The sequence below is a fragment of the Triplophysa rosa genome, linkage group LG14, assembly GCF_024868665.1.
Source record: "Triplophysa rosa linkage group LG14, Trosa_1v2, whole genome shotgun sequence".
Classification (NCBI taxonomy): Eukaryota; Metazoa; Chordata; class Actinopteri; order Cypriniformes; family Nemacheilidae; genus Triplophysa; species Triplophysa rosa.
In genome coordinates, this window is record NC_079903.1 from 11,579,312 (window position 1) to 11,595,742 (window position 16,431).

General features: G+C 37.7%; 1 protein-coding gene across 3 annotated transcripts in view; it reads left to right on the forward strand.

Moving 5' to 3' along the window:
• cadm1b (cell adhesion molecule 1b) overlaps positions 1-16,431 on the forward strand; it is a 165,844-nt gene that overhangs the window by 90,113 nt on the left and 59,300 nt on the right. For 2 of the 3 annotated variants that reach the window (XM_057351309.1, XM_057351311.1), the window contains exon 2: positions 12,099-12,119. The exons of the other annotated variant lie outside the window; for it this stretch is intronic. In XM_057351309.1, coding sequence (XP_057207292.1) covers positions 12,099-12,119 — 21 coding nt within the window. The remainder of the gene's footprint in view (positions 1-12,098; positions 12,120-16,431) is intronic. 3 annotated transcript variants of the gene reach the window in all.

Below are 16,431 nucleotides of genomic sequence, written 5' to 3' on the forward strand. Positions count from 1 at the left end.
GTGTCAGCCACCATAGTGCTTCGAAGGGGAGGGGTGGAGTGAGCCATTGGTTGCAGTTTGCAACCTCACCACTAGATGCCGCTAAATTTCATACACTGGACTTTTAAGTATAAATTAATTATTTTATACTGACAAAAAGTCTAACAGCGAAAAATGAGAAAACATCTTTTGTCCACACGATGTATTGTAAGCGGTGTAAGGGTTTTTGGTCTATACTTGTCGTCAATCTTTTGATGGAGATATACTTATAAATATAATAAAGTATTCTAAGGATGCTTGGCTTGTAACTGTGTTTACTTTTTTGATGCTTTAAAGTGTACTTCCATAAACAAAAAATATGGTAAGTATTGATCTAGTTAACTATCAGTACACCTATACGTTCACTTGTAGTAAGTTGTGTACTCATAGTTTACTGTTACACTTAAAGTATACTACAAGTACTATAAGTAATTTTATAAACTAAAAAGTCGGCCAATTGAGTCCCAAGTAGTATTGAAATAGTACACTTTAAAGTGAACTACTAGCAGCCTACATTGATATTAGTATACTTACTGTCACTGTAAGTATATTAGTACATTAGTATACTTAAAAATGTACTTCAACTTTACAAATATATACTTTTATTTTGTATAATAATAAACTACATTTTGTATGCGTACCGCTCGTGTGGTATTTCATTTAAAAGAGACGTTTGTACGTTTTCCATTGGTCGTGACGGAGATCTTGCAAGATTTTAAATAGCATAACTCAGATTTGCATAATTTGCCAAATTTGCATAATTTCATTAGTAAAGGAGAGCTAAAACGACACAGACGGCGCAAATAAAATACAATGAATTCATTCTTACTGAATTGCCATTATGTATACACAATGAAACTCAGTTCCGTTCTTACCCACAGCCTTTGAATCCGACTCCATCTCCACAAACATACCATAAAATGACAGTCGGAGAATCTTTTCTTTGTTTAATGGCCGGCGCATCCCTTAAAGTGGCGTTTTAGCTTAGTCGGGGAATATATTTTTTATGCCTCTTCACTGCAAAGAATTTTCTTTTTACAGAAAAAATAACCTCGCCTCACAGGGGGTGGATTTATACCTAAATGAGGCTCGCTTCCTTTCCTGAATATTTATGATTAGCATCTAAAAAGCACGAAATGTATTTATGGCAGACGCCAAGTTACTTAACAATCAAATGAAATGAAACCGTAATAGAATATATGCACAAGGTATGTGCATAATATGCAAGTTACATCACGCTAAAAGCCAATAAAAGAAGGCGCTGGGGTGTAAATTGCTTCATGCGCTCAAGCAGAGCAGATGTATATCATGCTTCGTTGATGTCACAACCTAAAAGACACACTACGGATAACACAGTTTTTTATCTTAAATGTGCCCCGCTTGCCATGTCGTGGTCACCCAGCGTTGTACAGCAGAGCGCCGATCAGCCGACCAAAGCGATGAATCTGGCAGACGCTGGTGACTTTATGGACCGGGCTTTAAAACCGTATTTTAGTGCCATGGCTTTAGCTTAGACATATTTCTCAGTCACACGCTCGCACACATGACGACGTAGAAGCCAGATGGAGGGATAAACAGTGGCTGCTGAGCACCAGGCTCCTCGCCAGTCAAATGTGATTGCCATCAGTGGTAAATTAACAACAAATTAAGGAAGCGAGTTGGGTAATTACACAGTCAATCAATAAGACATACTTTACACTGGCACCAGGTAAAATGGTGCATAAATAGCAAACTGGAATGAATTTATATTGATTTGAATTTCCTCCATTCAGCAGCGCGACTGTTATGTCTCCGCTGTTAAAAATACTGTTAATTTTTTTTTTTTTTTAACGGTACAGTATATGTCACGCAGAGTTAAAGTAGCGATTCATCCCAAAAATGAAAATTCTGTCATTGTTGAATCATGTTGTTGCAAACCCGTATGTGTTTGTTTCTTCAGTGGAACACAACAGGAAATATTTTGAAATAACGTTGACACTTGCTTAGCATTCATGAGAATGATTTGTGGTTTTATGGTATTATTAGCCATCATCAAAGTGTCTATTTTAAGGCAATCATATTGATTTTATTTCCAGAAATATAAAGGATATTTCCCGTGAGTACTTTTAGCACGAGGTCCCGTGGCACAAGGTGAATCATTAAGCCGGCTGACACGCAGTTTGTCAGGTGACTTGTTTGCATCATCACGTTCCCTATGATGCATGGAGAATGGAGCTCACCGTGGAAACGTTAAAAGACTAACTGTCATTTATTCCTTTAATATAGCATAACATTCCCTGCCATTCGTTACAAGCGGAGAGGCACTGCAGGGCTGGAACAGTGCACACATAATATTTAGTCATCTTTCTGAAATGTTATAAATCAACCACGGCTGCAGTTTGCATCTTTTTAATATTCATTAACGTGCACGCCGTAAGCCTTTGAGAAATGGACTCTGGTGTAAAATAACAGTTGTGGTCTGCTTGCAGGAGGATAATGACAAATGGTCAATGAATGCCTTCAGTCAGGAAACATGTTCTGACAATATAAAGGCTGTTTATTGTGTCCACCATGCGTTCGTTACATCTATGCGTGTTGTCAACGGTGAGGCCATAAGAGGCGTTCCTCTCAAGTCAATGAAGCATTTAAAAAGAGTCTTCTCAAGACGTATTGGCCACCAAAGATGAATTAAAAGTCTAGTCCCCCATAATTTACGTTTCATTATTGCAGCTTCACATTTGCACTCTCAAGTTTCCCTCACAAAACTGATTTTGTCAATGCTTAAAATAGGATAATCTGAAACTGTTCAGTTCAGATCAAATCAGCAATCGTTTCCCTTTCTGTGTGATAAATGATGTTTATTTGAGCTATTAATGCTATATGGAGCATCACCATCTCAAGTCACCTGTGAATAACACCAACTAATCAAACACTTTATTTTGCAGATCCTCAGGGATGAAAAAAGGAGGAAGGAAATCTAGAGGTGTTAATATACTTCTGTTTGTTGTTAAAGACGACTTTTTATTGTATAAGCATAAATACTGTATTATATTTCTATTGGGTTGTTATTAGATTACAACTGCTCATGTTGACTTCTTTCACAGTCAAACCAACACATGCTGGAAAATGATTTTCCTGCTGCTCATATTTTGTTTGTGACCTGAAAAAAAAAATCTGTTTGTTTTATGGCATTTGTTCTATGCACGGTTATTAATCGCTGTGACAAATACAATGTCTTGGACTCTGTACACCAAACATTAGGTCAGAAAGAGTACCCTTTTCAAAATTTTATCAAAATAATATTAAAATTCTACAATTTCAACATAATTATATCAGTTAATTCCATTTGTCGTATGTTAATAACCAAGCAGTGTTCCGAAAGTTGCGATATTTTGTCACAGGTCGTGATATTCAGCAGTGGGACATTTCACAGTTTTTATTTGAAATTTGGTTTAAATATTGTTAGTAATTCACAGAATGAAACAAACATGATCATTTTACCTAACCACACAAAACAGTCAATTCAGAAAAACTGAAAAAAAACAAGGGATCTGACAATATCCAAATCTCACTGTACCATAATACCTCGGTATAACGTCCATGGTATGATATTTATTGCAATAAAATATAATAATAAACTATAATAATATTTACAATCTTTTCTTTATCCTCTAATCATAACTGTTGCTTAGAGGTATGAGTTATAGTATCAGATGGGTCAAATGACCTAAAAATCCCTTTTATAAAATAAAATAATTGCACCAGATGGACCTTGACAAAGGTGGCATCTATTATTTTTTTCTAACTTTCTTTATGTTAGGCCCGGCAGACCTATCGTTTCATACAGTCATGTGACCACGATAACATTGAGACAATTTTGCTATTGCGATAGCACGATATCGATAATATTGTTACATCCCTGTCTCTATTAAACATACGTCTTTAGATCGGAATCACAAATGCACTGATATTTATTTCAATGGTGTAATGGTGCACATGTGATGTCATCTTCCTATGTTATAGTCATTTTGTCGCAAATGAAATGCGTGTCAGACAGAAACCTTGACCTCCCAAAGGTTGAATAAAACAACTATTAGTTATCCACACTGTGTACATTTCCACAGATGCTTGACAAATGAGGCCTCGGATAGCCGAGATGTTTGCTTCATCATTCATTTCCCCCACCCACGGCTGATTGATCGCTGTGATTTTATTAAGAAAAGGAGAAGGGGAAATTGAAAAATGCTAGTTGCGGCGTTGATTATAAACTGGTAGACGGGACAAAGGTGGCCAACTTTCCATTTTTTAGCCCAACAAATATGCAGCAGGTGTTTCTGACAGATGTCTCATTGCGCTCCACAAAAGACATTAAAATGGCAAACAAATTGATGCATTTCTAGCCTCTCGTGGCAAATGGAGTCGGTCCTGATGGATGCTATTACCATGAGATCTGATGAGGGGGAGCGTGTGACTGAATAGCACAGGTGTTTTAGGGACAGAAGAGTTTGTGTATCTGTTGCACTGAACGTCCTTGCTTAAATCACGGTGATATCCTGAAGTGTATCTGTTGAGTGGTTCGCTGTGGCAGTGTAATTAGTTTAACCTTTCAAATGGATACATGATTTCCCATAGTACGACACTTATGATCGAATTATAATATCCATAATGAATGGAACATATGCAGCCTTCCTTGCAACTGGGGCAGGCTTAAATCATTACATGCAAACTAAAGTAATTACCCACAAATCCATCTCGGCATTTTTGGAGATGAGGCGATGCCCGATGCCACCGATTGCAGTTTCGCCACATTTGGAGGAAATCTGAGTGGACGTGGTCCACAGCGAGCGCTGGGGTAATTTTAATGTGAAGTCCAGGTGGGTGAGCGCAGGTTTAGTGACTGTTCTGTGACCTGTGTTCTGTCGGTCGTGGTGGGAGGATGATGTTCCTGTCAGCTCCTCTCACCCTTATGTTCTCATTATCCACCTCCTGTCCCTGCTCCCAATGACAGACTCTGACACAGCAGCACATAGCCCTCCATGAGAGATTATTATATGGAGAAATAACAGAAAAAAGACGGGAATGGAGGCTAATAGATGACCTTCTATGAAACAAACCTTTCATCAGTATCATTTTAGGAAAACCAAAAAAATTATAATTTAAATTCATTGCTTACTCACTCTCTTGAAATGTCTGCGGAACACAATTAACAGTATTCACCGCCATATCATTTAAAGCCTGATTTTTTAAAACCTGATCTTCAAAAGAAGATATTTTAAGAAATATCAAATTATTGTTTGGTTACCAACGTTCTTCAAAACATCATAGGGCTGTGCAATTAATCGAAAATTAACCGTAATCGTCAATTTTGGCCTTCAGCGATAACAGAAATGAAATAATCGAGGTAAAACGATTATTGTGCCGCATTTCATTTGGCAAGAATCCTCTTTTCTTGTGGTATAAATCCACAGCGCACCTCTTTCCTTTACAGCGGTTTAGCTGTGCTACTTCTTCACATTCATTTTTCAGTTGAATTTACAGTTTAAAAGCCAAGTTTTTTTTATTTTTCTGTGTTGTTTTAAAAGTTAACGAGAAATCGTGTTAAATAATCGGGATCTCAATATTGGCCAAAATAATCGGGATTAGGATTTTTGTTATAATCGAGCAGCCCTAATCTTTTGTGTTCAAACTCTATGGTGAGTAAATGATTAAAACATGTTTTTTTGAGAAAACTATCCCTTTAAACAATGATTGTCTATGGTAACTTTGGCTGTGAAAGTTAACAAGTCTGTATGTTATGTGGCATAATATTTGCTGATAAGCTGTTTACTAACAGCTATTTAAAGCAGATCATTGAGTTGCGTAGAATCTTGCTCATAAGTTGTATGGGCTTCTTTTTGATGCTGTTATGAAGTTTTTATGCAATACAAGGTATGATAGTAAAAGAGTTAAAAAGTGCTGTTTTGCATTCCCATAACATAATAATAAGTCATACTTTAGATTAGGGTACATTTCTGGCTATTCAGTAACCATTAACTCCGACTCTTGCCTTATTAAACTAATTCCAGTTGTTAGGTTTAGGTATTGGGTGCAGTCAAGGGATATATAATAAGGTCATGCAGAATAAGGCATTAATATGCGCTTTATACATTCCAATAATAAGGCAATAAGCATGCTAATAAGCAACTGGTTAATGAGAATTGGACCCTAAACTAAAGTGCTATCAAAATCACACATAGCTTTATAATGACACGATGGATGGTACAACTAACACTATTTATTTCAGAATTTCTGCACGAACTATTCCCTAAAGTGGGCATAAACAATTCAGTTTATCATCTTAGATCTAGTGGAAAATGGCCAGCATCTATACAAGAATAGTTGTTTTTCACACTCTTTGATAACTCTTCACACATATGAATGAGGCCGCTATCAGCACATATGCAGTCTGTTGAGAGCAGCGCTTTCTCCTTGATCTCACAGAAAGCACATACAAATGTTTCTTCAGCATAGCGACTGCATGACCGTACAGACCGCTGGCAGGTTGAATAGCCTTTTATTTGTTTCTTCAGATTTAATGACATGCTCGCTGGGAACTAGAAACACACTTGATGCTGGTGAAGGAAGGTAATGTGAAAACATAACATGAAACCAGGCGACACTATTAAGATCTGTGATTCTATAAAACAACATGATCTTTAACGCACCAGACATTTTGCACATCACCGTCGCCGCTTTGAAGTTAATGCATGGACCTCGTGGGGAAAAGTTAATCATTATTACCTGTTAATGGAGAATTAGGGTTAAGAGTCTATTTGTAGTGGCATATAAAGTTTTATAAGGCCATTAAATCGCTTTCTCAAATTATTGTAAGTGCCATTTTTAGACTCAAAACTTTGTGACTACGCGGTGGTCGCAGGACCCAAACGGGTGTCCTTGGGCACACATGGCATGCACAGATTTTCCATCAGATCCCTGTTCAGGTGCGCTTTGAAACTCCACCCCTACCCTTTTAATTAAACGAAGGCACAGCGGGTCACCTACAAGCTCAAAGTCACGCCACGGAAACGGACAGAAGCACATAGCATTGTGCTCATGGTCAGAATACACAAATATGGCCGCTCAGCGGGGTAACTAGAAATATAGCTGTGAATTTAAAGGGGAAATGAGCCGGATATCTGAAGGGTACAGTTCTCAGGTCAACTTTAGAAGATAATGTGACTTATGTAAATAACTGAACACTATAGTGTAGTGACAAAACAGACCAAGGAGCTGTATATCTTCTGTCAGGACCTTCCGTAGGACAGTAGTGGATCTTTACAATATTTATTTTTCTGCATTATGTATTTTGACGTTTGAGCTGGTATTAATTCTGTTGAATCTAATGTAATGGTACGTTTCTGTTAAAGGTACAGTGCGGGATGTTTTGTATGATCTATTAACAGAAATGCAATATAACATACAAAACTGTGTCTTTAGATGTGTATAAAAACCTTACGTAATGAAAAGGTATGTTTTTATTACCTTAGAATAAACCAGTTGTATCTACATAGGGAGCGGGCCTATCTACATGTAATTTGTTATGTTGCGCAGCCATGTTTTGTACAGTTAGCTCTAACGGACAAACAGCTCTACAGAGTGCGTTTCGTATATGTTGGTCTTCGTGTGTGTTTTTAGACGCATCTTGCGTCATCACTGAGTTGAAGACGCACAAAGTAGTAAGTTGTAGTACGGAGAGGAGGAGGAGTAGTCGTCGTCTAGCTGAAGCAATTGATTGTTCTGTCTTAGAAGTTTTGATAAAATGGAGGACCATGCGTATTGTGCACAAGAGCCGACAGAGCGTGAATCTCCGTCGTCAAAGAAGCGCAAACGTGATGCTGCCAGACGAATTAGAGACAAACGGCGGCAGAAATCCAGGATAAACATCGGTGTATCTATTACCAGGTGGAAGGCACTGTTGAAAGACAAATGTTTTCAAGGCGACGCCGAAGTTGCCTGTTTTCTGCTAGACTGGTAAGATAATTCAACATTTTCAATGTTTCCACTTTTTCAATGTTTACCAAACAACTGTTTTGTTGAAACGGTAACGTTAGCATTTTATACAAATGGCCATATAACCTCCAAATAATAATGTTTTTCCGTCCCTGCGGTACGTACTCCGGTTGTTCCTGTCTTTACAAAGGGGGAGACAAACGTCTACTAACTTACACCTAACTGCCTATGTCGCTGTCAGATCAAACGCTTTGAACAGCGTTGCTATTTACGATTAGCTAACTTTAGTTACTTCACTACTCTCAGCGTGTACTAGATAGCACGCAAGGAATATATCTAATTATAGAATTGTAACAGTAACTTTCGCAATAGAATACATGTTAAATGATTAATTACGTTAATATATTGCCTTACCTGCTTGTATCACTGCTATCCGCTGTCTCAGTAGACGACATCCTTTTTTACTGTTGCGGCCTCTGTTGTAATTCGAAAGGGAGGGGTTGGCAAATGACTCAGAGATTCATTGCAAAACTATAATACAAAGCTAGTGGCCACTGATTTTTAAGAACTGCGCCTTTAAAAGAACATTCTAGTGATTTGTTTTAAGATTGACATTTTGCTATTTTAAAAACTACTGATTCACGTCTATGTGTATCTGCTTTGTAGTTTTAATACATTGACGCGTTTGAAAAGACAGCGCTTTAAAAATCGTCCTCTTTGAATGATGCCTGCTAGCGCAGCTGTCTACACTCGGATGGCATCAAATGGGCTTCTGCTGAAATCTGACCATCAATATCTCGTAAGAAGACTGACAGTAGTGACATCTAATCACTACCCTACAGACATGCCATAACTCTCACCTGATGCATGTCAGCCTGAGCAGCTTATTGACACACACATCCTCTATTTATAGTGCTGTAGATGGATGAGACCCTAAGACTTTTTAAAGGATTTATTTGCCTCATCCTGTTTATAATGTTATACGATCCGCTTACAATCTTTAAACATCTGTGGATGTGATTGTGAGCACGACTGTGGACGTCTGTTAGATACAGTATTTGAAAAAATGAGAACAGAAGTTCTTAGTTTTCATATTTTAAAATACAATCAAATTTTCTTTCGAGGAATATTACATCTTACCAAGGGGAAAGCCTACAGACACTGTACGATAAGTATTGTACATTTTATTTGATTCTTGGTCAATTTCTCTATAATTTCAAATAAACCATTATAATACTTTTTTTTTGTGGGGGTTAAAATTGATATTACATTTTTTACACATACTTTAATAATGTTGTGCACTAAAGGTCCTGATAAGGAGACAACAGTGTCAATGAAGTGCACATTTGCAATGAAATCGGGTGACCAGAATAGTTTTTATTGTGTCAAATTATATAAAACATGGAAATTTGAATGAAATTGTACAGTAATTGCATACATGATGTGAACCTTGTCGAGACAAAATAGCCTGACTTTTACTACAATGTCACTTTTTATTAAAAAAAATTCAACACAGAAAGTGATCAAACAAAAACACCTTCAAATAGGTTGGAAATGACATTTGTCGATTCCAAAATTTTAGAAAATTGTGATACAGAAAGAAATGACCGCATTCTCCCATCATTTCTTATGTGTATGAATTGATAGTGTACTGTACTGTACTGTACTGGTGAATTCCATGTAGGGGGACCCGCGGTGTATGTAGATAGAAATAGCTCATTCTAAGGTAATATACATAACGCTTCATTATGTAAGGTCTTTATACAACTCTGAAGATATAGTTATGTATATTTTATTGCATTTCGGTCAATAGATCCTCCAACAAATTGCACACAGCACCTTTAAAGCCTGATGTACTGTAGGGAAGACTGAGAAGCGGGTGAACTGTGATATTTGCTTTTACTCAACTTTGTTTTAGAGTGAATGTTCAGGACAAGAGGAGTCAACATTATTTTACAGTATTTTACATTTACATTTAGTCATTTAGCAGACGCTTTTATCAAAAGCGACTTACAGAGAGTTCGAGGAGCAATAAACAATATGTCATACAGGAGCAATAATACAATAGATGCTAATACAAAGTTACTAGTTTCAACAAAAGCCAGACCAATACCTGTTGAGAGAAAGAGAGAGTTTTTTTTTCTCTGTCAAGTATTCACAGAAGAGATGGGTTTTAAGTAGTTTTTGAATGTTGTGAGAGATGTGGTTGACCGGACTGAGTTAGGAAGAATGTTCCACCAGGAAGGAGTTGTGAAGGAGAATGAGCGGGAAAGTGATTTACTGCCCTTATGAGAAGGCAATACAAGATGCCGCTCGTTCGCTGAATGCAGGGTACTTGATGGGGTGTAGGAGTGTAGGAGGGTGTGAAAGTATGCCGGTGCAGATCCAGTGATAGTCCTGTAGGCAAGCATTAGTGACTTGAATCTGATACGTGCTTCAACCGGTAGCCAGTGGAGAGAGATGAAAAGGGGTGTCACATGAGCTCTTTTGGGCTGTTGGAAGACGAGGCGTGCTGCTGCGTTCTGAACCAGCTGGAGTGGTTTGATAGCCTTTGCAGGAAAACCAGCAAGGAGAGCATTGCAGTAGTCCAACCTTGAGATTACCAGGGCCTGGACAAGGAGTTGTGCCGCATGCTCAGTAAGATAGGGTCTAACCTTTCTAATGTTGAATAAGGCATATCGGCATGACCGTGTTGTCTTTGCAATGTGATCATTGAAGGACAGCTGTTCATCAAATATGACTCCGAGGTTCCTGACTGTTTTGGAAGGAGTGATTGTGGTATTGCCAAGTTGGATGGTGAGATCGTGTTGCACCGTGGGGTGTGCCGGAAACACGAGTAGTTCTGTCTTGGCAGGGTTCAGCTGGAGGTGATGCTCTTTCATCCAAGCTGAGATGTCTTCTAGGCAGGCTGTAATGCGAGCTGCTACAGTGGTATCGTCTGGGTGAAACGAGATGTAGATCTGGGTGTCGTCAGCATAACAGTGTTACGAGAAGCCGTGTGCCCGTATGATGCGTCCCAAGGATGTCGTGTAGATGGAAAAAAGCAGCGGTACAAGCACCGATCCCTGAGGGACCCCAGTGATCATGTGGTGAGCAGTGGACAGCGAGCCCTTCCATGACACCCTGAAGGATCTGCCGGAGAGGTAGGATTTGAACCAGCGGAGAGGAGTGCCTGAGATTCCTAGAGATGACAGGGTTGCTAGCAGTATCTGGTGCTTGACAGTGTCAAACGCTGCAGATAAGTCTAGCAGAATCAGGACCGAGGATTTAGATTCCACCTTGGCTTGCCGCAGTGCTTCTGTGACCGATAGCAGTGCAGTTTTTGAGACTGCTTTTATAGAGTAGGCTTTTCACCTGTCTTACCTGTAAAGAGTTTTGTCAATATATTCAGGTGTACATTTGTCTGAAATCCAACAGGGTAGAATACAGCATTTTTAATGTCAAGTTTAATATGAACTGCCAACATTTAATGTAAATGTATTGTTCTCAGCCTTTTCCTCTCAATAAAATCAATCAATTGATATTTAATCAATGTGTCTCTAGATGTTAATAAAGTATTTTATAATATTAAATACTTTGATATTTTGACATTGTACTTTATACCTTTAGAAACATATTGAAAAGAAAAATATTGAACTCATTAAATATGTTTAACAGATCACTTTATATTTATCCAATTTGACATTCGACTGGTTTCATTCCATTCTGTGTGAAGGTATTGACCGTGTATCAATACAGAGGTACTAGAGTCTGCTATTGTACCAAAGCCAAAATTGTGCTATCGATCCAAAGCTGCTGTCTTGTCTCTCCGCTCTACCTGTGATGTCCAGCACTACAAACTCTACATAACCCTTTCTTCTCAAACAGTCTCCTTGACTTTAAAAGGGAATGGCAGTTTGCCATTTATGCAGGACATTCAAACACACCTTATGTACTTGAAGGAGATGATAAAAAAGGAAACGAATTGTGTGATCTCACCAAGCAGTGTGTTGTCATTTCACATATGCAGTGAACAGATTCAAATCCATATCATATTCATGCAAAGTATCAAATTAACATTTTCTGCTTTAACAATATTCTGTGTCCTACCTTCTCTCCCTACGCTTGCTCAGGAGCCTCTCAGATCATACCAGGTACTACTTTTTCTCTTCCATCTGGATTACATGACCTCTCGGGGTGATCCAACCACTGATTTTTCCTTTTTTTGCACGTTTTTTTTCTAGTATGCATGGTTTGACAGCTGACTTTTGAAGCACTTTGCATGTTTCTCAACCTCAAATGTTTCTTTGTTCGAATTCCAAGGATCTATGTCATACCTATTTTCAATCTCTGTTTTATTGCTGTTTTGGAAGTTTTACATTAAACCACTTGTGCTTATGACATACTAAAATTAAAGACGAAAAGTATTATTTTTTCTTTTATAAACCTCCACCTAAAGGGGAAAAGACACACTGTAATGGAAAAACATGAAATGGAGATAAATAAAATAAATAACCAAGATGTTTTTAATCCGTATGACTATTTCTTACAGGGTACACAAAAGCAGAAATTATAGAAGAATGTATACAGTTGTTCAGTTATATAATCAGCGCATTTACCGCTGAAAGGAGCAGTCTAGCAAAATTGTGGATTTGTGACTCAAGAAAAGGTGTCAAATGAGATGCCTGCATGAGATTTAAGGTATTACTGTAGGTGCTACCTGAATCAGAATGAAAAATGCAAAGGAGTGGGAGTTAGCAGATGAGGAACAATGAACCAAACCACCAGAGACAAAAAGATTTGACAGTTCTGAAACCAGTGACTGAGAAAAATGCACAAAAGCTTTTCTAGCATTTAAACGAGTCTGAGATGTGGAATCTATTGCAGGTGACTTTTTCATCATGCTATGTGGTTCTCAACCTTCAGTTTCAGAATTTGTCTGACAAACCCGGGTCAAAAACTTTCTTTAATGTAGGCATGCATGTGAATAGGTACATTTGAGTCTGTTAAGTCGTGCATTGAACACATTAAGGGACAGTTCACCCCAAAATTAAATGTGACCCTGGACAACAAAACCAGTCTTATGGGTCAATTTTTCAAAATTGAGATTTTTACATAATCTGAAAGTAAAAAAAAAAAAAGCTTTCTATTGATGTATGAGTTGTTAGAATAGGACAATATCTGGCTGAGATACAACCGTTTAAAACTCTGGAATCTGAGAGCGCAAAAAAATCAAAATATTGAGAAAATTGCCTTTGAAGTTGTTAATCAGGGGCACTGTGGCAGACCATCCACTCACAAAAATAAAGTTTTTATATATTTAAGGTAGGAAATTTACAAAATATCTTCATGGAACATGATCTTTGCTTAATATCCTAATGATTTTTGACATAAAAGAAAAATCGATAATTTTGACCCACAGAATGTATTTTTGTCTTTTACTAAAAATGTTCCCGTGCTACTTAAGACTGGTTTTGTGATCCAGGGTCACAAATGATTTATTCACCCTCAAGTTGTTTCAAATCTTTATAAACGTCTTTGTTCTGATGAACACAGAGAAAGATATTTGGAATAATGCTTGTAACAGTTCTTGGCCACCATTGACTACCATAGTAAAAAAACGACAATGGTTGTCAAAAATGCCCCACAACTGGTTGCTTTCCTACATTCTTTAAAATATCTAATTTGTGTTCAACAAAACCAAGAAATTGATAACACATTTTTTTCCTACGGTGGTAGTCAATGGTGGCTAAGAACTGTTTGGTTACAAGCATTCTTCCAAATATCTTTCTCTGTGTTCATCAGAACAAAGAATACAGATTTGGAACAACTTGAGGGGGAGCAAACGAAGACAGAATTTTTATTTTTGGGTGAACTGTCCCTTTAAGCAGTTTCATGTTAGCCTGTTGGCATTTGACTTTTGCAAGCAAGTGAAGAAGCCGGGTTAAGGTTTGTCTTTAATGACTTGCTAAAATTACTTTTTTAAATGAATTATTAAGCTACCTCTTGTATTAAAAAGTATATGCAATAATTAATAATACTAATATAATATAAAATGAATAAAACAAGTTCCCGAGGTACCTTTTTAATAGGTATCAACCTTGAGAAGTGGCTGCAGGAAATGTATATATTACCCATGGGATGTGTTCTTAAAAAAGGCTTTGGAAATGAATGATATGCCATTATCATGAAACTTCACATGCATTAATTACATTTGTGAGCTCTGATGCAATTCTCAAGCAGTAGAGCATTTCAGTCCTCTGCCTATCGTCCAAACAACCTTCACTGTGCATCAGCGAATATCGCATAGAATAAATAGGCTTATGTAATATATTTATTATGTATGCATTAAAAAAATATACATTTCTAAATATCTGGTTGTCTCAAAACCTTTTGAGCTGCCCTCCTAGACATCATTGTTGAGCATCAAAAGCCAAGAATGCAGTTTGTCTAACTGAGGCGAATGGGGCTGATGTTTATTTGGCCAGGGCTAAAGGTGGCTGGTAGGATGCATTATGGGATTGCTGTGATGTAATTGGAGCAGACCAGCCAGTCTTTCCTCTGAGGACTGATAATGATAGAGGCTGTGTTGAAAGTATACGGACGCAGGTGCCCTATGATCTGCCTAAAACGGCCTGTTTTCACATAATGTAATATAAAATACATGCAGGAAATTGAATTGAAATGATCAAAATAACCATGTAATAAGAGTTGTGGAGCAGATGTGTGAGAGGGATTGTTTGCTTATTTGCTTTTGGGAGAGGTTGTGTGAGTTTTCAGGGCTTATTGCAAACTGAATTGAGTGCTTGTTGTAAAGCCAATCAGAGGTGTGAGGGATGGGCACCTTGGTTGGGTTATGGGGCAGAACTGAACCAGACTATCATGGCAGACACGCCCTTGAAGGGCAAATAAATGAGTTAAATCGCCATCAATCTTTTATCCAATCAAATTCAAATCTGGGCTTGGTTGAGGTGACACTGTAGACATGAAACTCAAACAATAAAAAGTGTCATGTGCACTGTAGTTGATTGATCTGATTCACATTGACTACATATATATGAAGAACAAAAAAAAAGATTGCTGCGGAACTCAAAAGGTTGTTTTGCACTGTATTCCCAAACAGCGTGATCTACTCATTAAAAAAGAGTGAACTGTACTCAAAACTGAAACTGTTCATTTACTTAAAATGTTTAAGTGTCTTCAAATAATAAAATATTCTGAGTTTCAGGAACACAAATAAAATAAGTCATCCCAGAATTTTAGGTAGGCTATATTTTGCAAATGACGTCAGGGCTGAGGACTCCATTTCCCAGCATGCTTTGCATGGAATGGATGGGAGTAAATATCAAAATAAAGTATTTATTTTGTGCATTTTAATTGTGATGTGAACAAGAGGAGACTTCGTGTTAATGTTTACTTTCCTGTTCTGTTGGTATTTGAAAGAGTTTTTGTTACATTAAGGTTACCATTGTGAAGAAGTGTAGAACACTGCTTAGGATGAAAACAGACTCATTAATGCCAGTCATGAATGTTGCTTTGATCTGAATGTTCCTTCATGTTGCCAGGAGCACTGTTAAAAAAACAAATCTAATTTGTCAAGTGTAATGTAAACAGAAATAATGAATGTAAGTTTATTCAGATAGTTTTGAGGTCAACAGTTCTTATGTGTTTAGTGGTCTATAACTAACAAACAACTCCACAGCTTAAAAGTTTTGAGGTAGCCCAATTTATCGTGTGGTTCTGTAGCTGTAAAGATCTCTCAAGCATACATGTGAAGAAACGTCTTGCTGCTGGTTCCTTCTAAATTGTTTCTTTTTCAGAATTGTAGCAGTAACACAGAGTTCATTATAATTTCAAAGCAAACTTCAGAATTAGACTTAGTTCTGAAGACTCTAGTTGAACATGTTATTTTTTGCTCGACCTGATTTTGCCAAGTGGTTGATGTCCTCAGGGCAATATTTTGTTGACCTAAGGACAACATTTTTATAAATAAAACCTAAACCCACACCAAACCCCAACCCTAACCATAACTTACCCCTGAAACCAGAGGGAAATGATAAGTGAAAAACAATGGTCTAGAAGCACCTAATCCTGGTTGTAAGATTAAACTTAAAATAAACTGTAAACTTATTTCTGAAATCTGATTGGTTGATTTAAATGTTGTCCCAGGGTCAACATGATGTTGTCCTAAGGACATCAACCACTTGGCAAAATCAGGAGAGCCTTTTTTTTCCCAGCTGTATATGTGCTTAAACCCTGTGAGCTTTTCGGTTTCCTAACAGCTAGTGTTCTTTTTAGCTAGTGTTTTTTCTCTCTCTTTTGTTTGGCGTGATTGTGGCAGTGTGAAACCTGGCTTCACGGATGTTTAACGCTGGGCACGGCGCACACCGTGGCATCATAACACCTCTGTGGCCGCAACACTCCCATGAGCATGCCTGTCTACTAATGCTTCTTCACGGAGTGGAC